This window comes from Papaver somniferum, unplaced genomic scaffold (assembly GCF_003573695.1).
Source record: "Papaver somniferum cultivar HN1 unplaced genomic scaffold, ASM357369v1 unplaced-scaffold_35, whole genome shotgun sequence".
NCBI classification, from domain to species: domain Eukaryota; kingdom Viridiplantae; phylum Streptophyta; class Magnoliopsida; order Ranunculales; family Papaveraceae; genus Papaver; species Papaver somniferum.
In genome coordinates, this window is record NW_020645971.1 from 5,304,433 (window position 1) to 5,306,444 (window position 2,012).

The 2,012-nt window shown below is 38.3% G+C and overlaps 1 protein-coding gene across 1 annotated transcript; it reads right to left on the reverse strand.

Annotated features, from left to right (window-relative positions):
• Positions 1–211: 211 nt before the first annotated feature.
• On the reverse strand, positions 212–1,515 carry LOC113342258. Its single transcript, XM_026586855.1, has 2 exons — positions 842–1,515; positions 212–764 (listed from the first exon to the last, which is right to left on the reverse strand). Exons 1-2 carry the CDS (start codon positions 1,513–1,515, stop codon positions 212–214), a joined length of 1,227 nt encoding a protein of 408 aa, XP_026442640.1.
• Between the last annotated feature and the right edge of the window lie 497 nt (positions 1,516–2,012).

Genomic DNA, 2,012 nt, shown 5'->3' on the forward strand with positions numbered 1-2,012 from the left:
TCTCGCGCCTTTTGCAAATTTGCAAAGTCTTCTACCATTTTTGTGCTAAATCCAAAGCAGTTCGTCCTCGGCACTTGGTTCTTCCCCTTGATCCACCTTGGCCTTGCACCGTGTAAGCACTTTAGCTAGCTCCAAGGCAGTGCGATCTTCCTCACTAAAATCAACTAACTCGTCAGCGCTTATGTGTTGAACGTCATATGCTAAAACATCTCTACTGCTTTGAATTTTCAGAAGCGATAAATTTTTTAACGTTATTTGCATGATCAGCATGGGAACCATGCTTGTACCCAGACACAGACATATCATTCAATTCTGTATTAGGTTTAGAATTCACGGAATTTTCATCCAAAACTGTAGGCTTGGACTTTTCCATTGACACGGACTTTCTTGCCAAACTGGAGTTTGGTTTTAACACGGATTGTTGTTTCTCAACATCTAACTCTTTTTCCTCTTCAGTTTCTAGCAGAACACCACTTGTGTCGTTATCAAGGCCATAAAACTTATTTCGGTGTACAAGTTCATTCACAGGTGAAGTAAGTGAAGCATTGTTATCAACTGAAGCAGCAACAATTGGGATAACCACACTACCACTCGCGCCATGCTTCTTATGACGAACCTCTTTCCAATCATTCACAACAGCAGCCTCCTTAACATGATCATTGGGAATGGCTTTAACATCATCAACCTCTTTGTTTTTGTCACGTACTTGCTGCCAGGGAGGTTTTGGAGGTCCCCTGGCCTGTTGTTTAACTCGCTTCTTTTTCCTACAATCCGCATCCAAATGACCAATGATCTTACAATTTGAACAAAACTAGGACGTTTTGGAATATTTATAGCTTGCAAGAAGTTTCTACCATCAACAGCAACATGAATTTCATCAGCATCATGTGTAGCAAAATCAATATCTATAAGGACAGATGCAAAGTGGCCATATTCATGATTCAAAGTTCTTGAATCTACCACAATTGGATTCCCCAGAGATAACAATGTCTTCTCAACCCATAGCTCTATTGGCAAGCCTGGAAATCTTACCCAAACATTTGCACGTGAAGATGGTGGTTTGTTAACATCAAAACCAGGGTACCACTCAATGAATCTAAGTTTTTGTTGTTTTACCATCCATCCTTCCTCAGTGAAAACCCTATCTTTATCCTCTTGTGAAAGAAGTTTGATAATGAAGAAACCCCGATTCAGTGGTACAAACTGAACCCGCCCTTCTCCTAGCTTCCATTGTTCTTCAAGAGAGGTTTTAATGTCATTAAAATCAACTCCCTTGAAAATAATCCGACCAATAAGACTAAAACGCCAGATCTCACATCCCTCCATGAAAAAATCATGAGGTATTACAACAGCAGGTTTCCCTTCTTTTGTTGTAGGATTTGGAAAAGAACTCACATCAACAGTGGTGGTAATATGAGTTTTTCCCCCAACAACACGTTCAACAGTTAGGGTTTTGTTTCCCTTAACTATGCTCACAAAAGATGCAGATTTAAGAGTTGTATTACTAGCACTCATATCCCGAGTTTCCCCTATTTTGGATCATCCAAAGATGACCAAAGTAAAGGAGAAAACATGAAAAAGAAAAAACCCTAAAAAACTCGAGCAAAAAATCGCCAGAGCAATTCGGAGAAAAAAGTTGGTATCCGTCACAACATTTGTGATAATTAAGTTCGGGTGGTAATCATGCTTCAGATGAAAATGAAGAGGATTATGACTATGATGAAACTTATGATGATTATAGAGATGAATACAAGGAGTTTTATGGAGACTATGATTTGACTCAAATAATCGCTGGTCTCATTCCCAAGAAGAAGAATTTTAAAGTTGGAAATAAGTGGCGAAAACGATTTTAATTTTACTAGTTTTCTTTTTTATGTTATTTATTAAGTGTTTATGAGCTTATTTTACGAGTTTTTAGAGTTTTTGCCCCTTTGATTTATGGGGGTGGGGAGGCCTAGTGCCTCCCATTTTGTAATTCTTGTAATTACGTTTTTTTGCTTTAATAAACCATT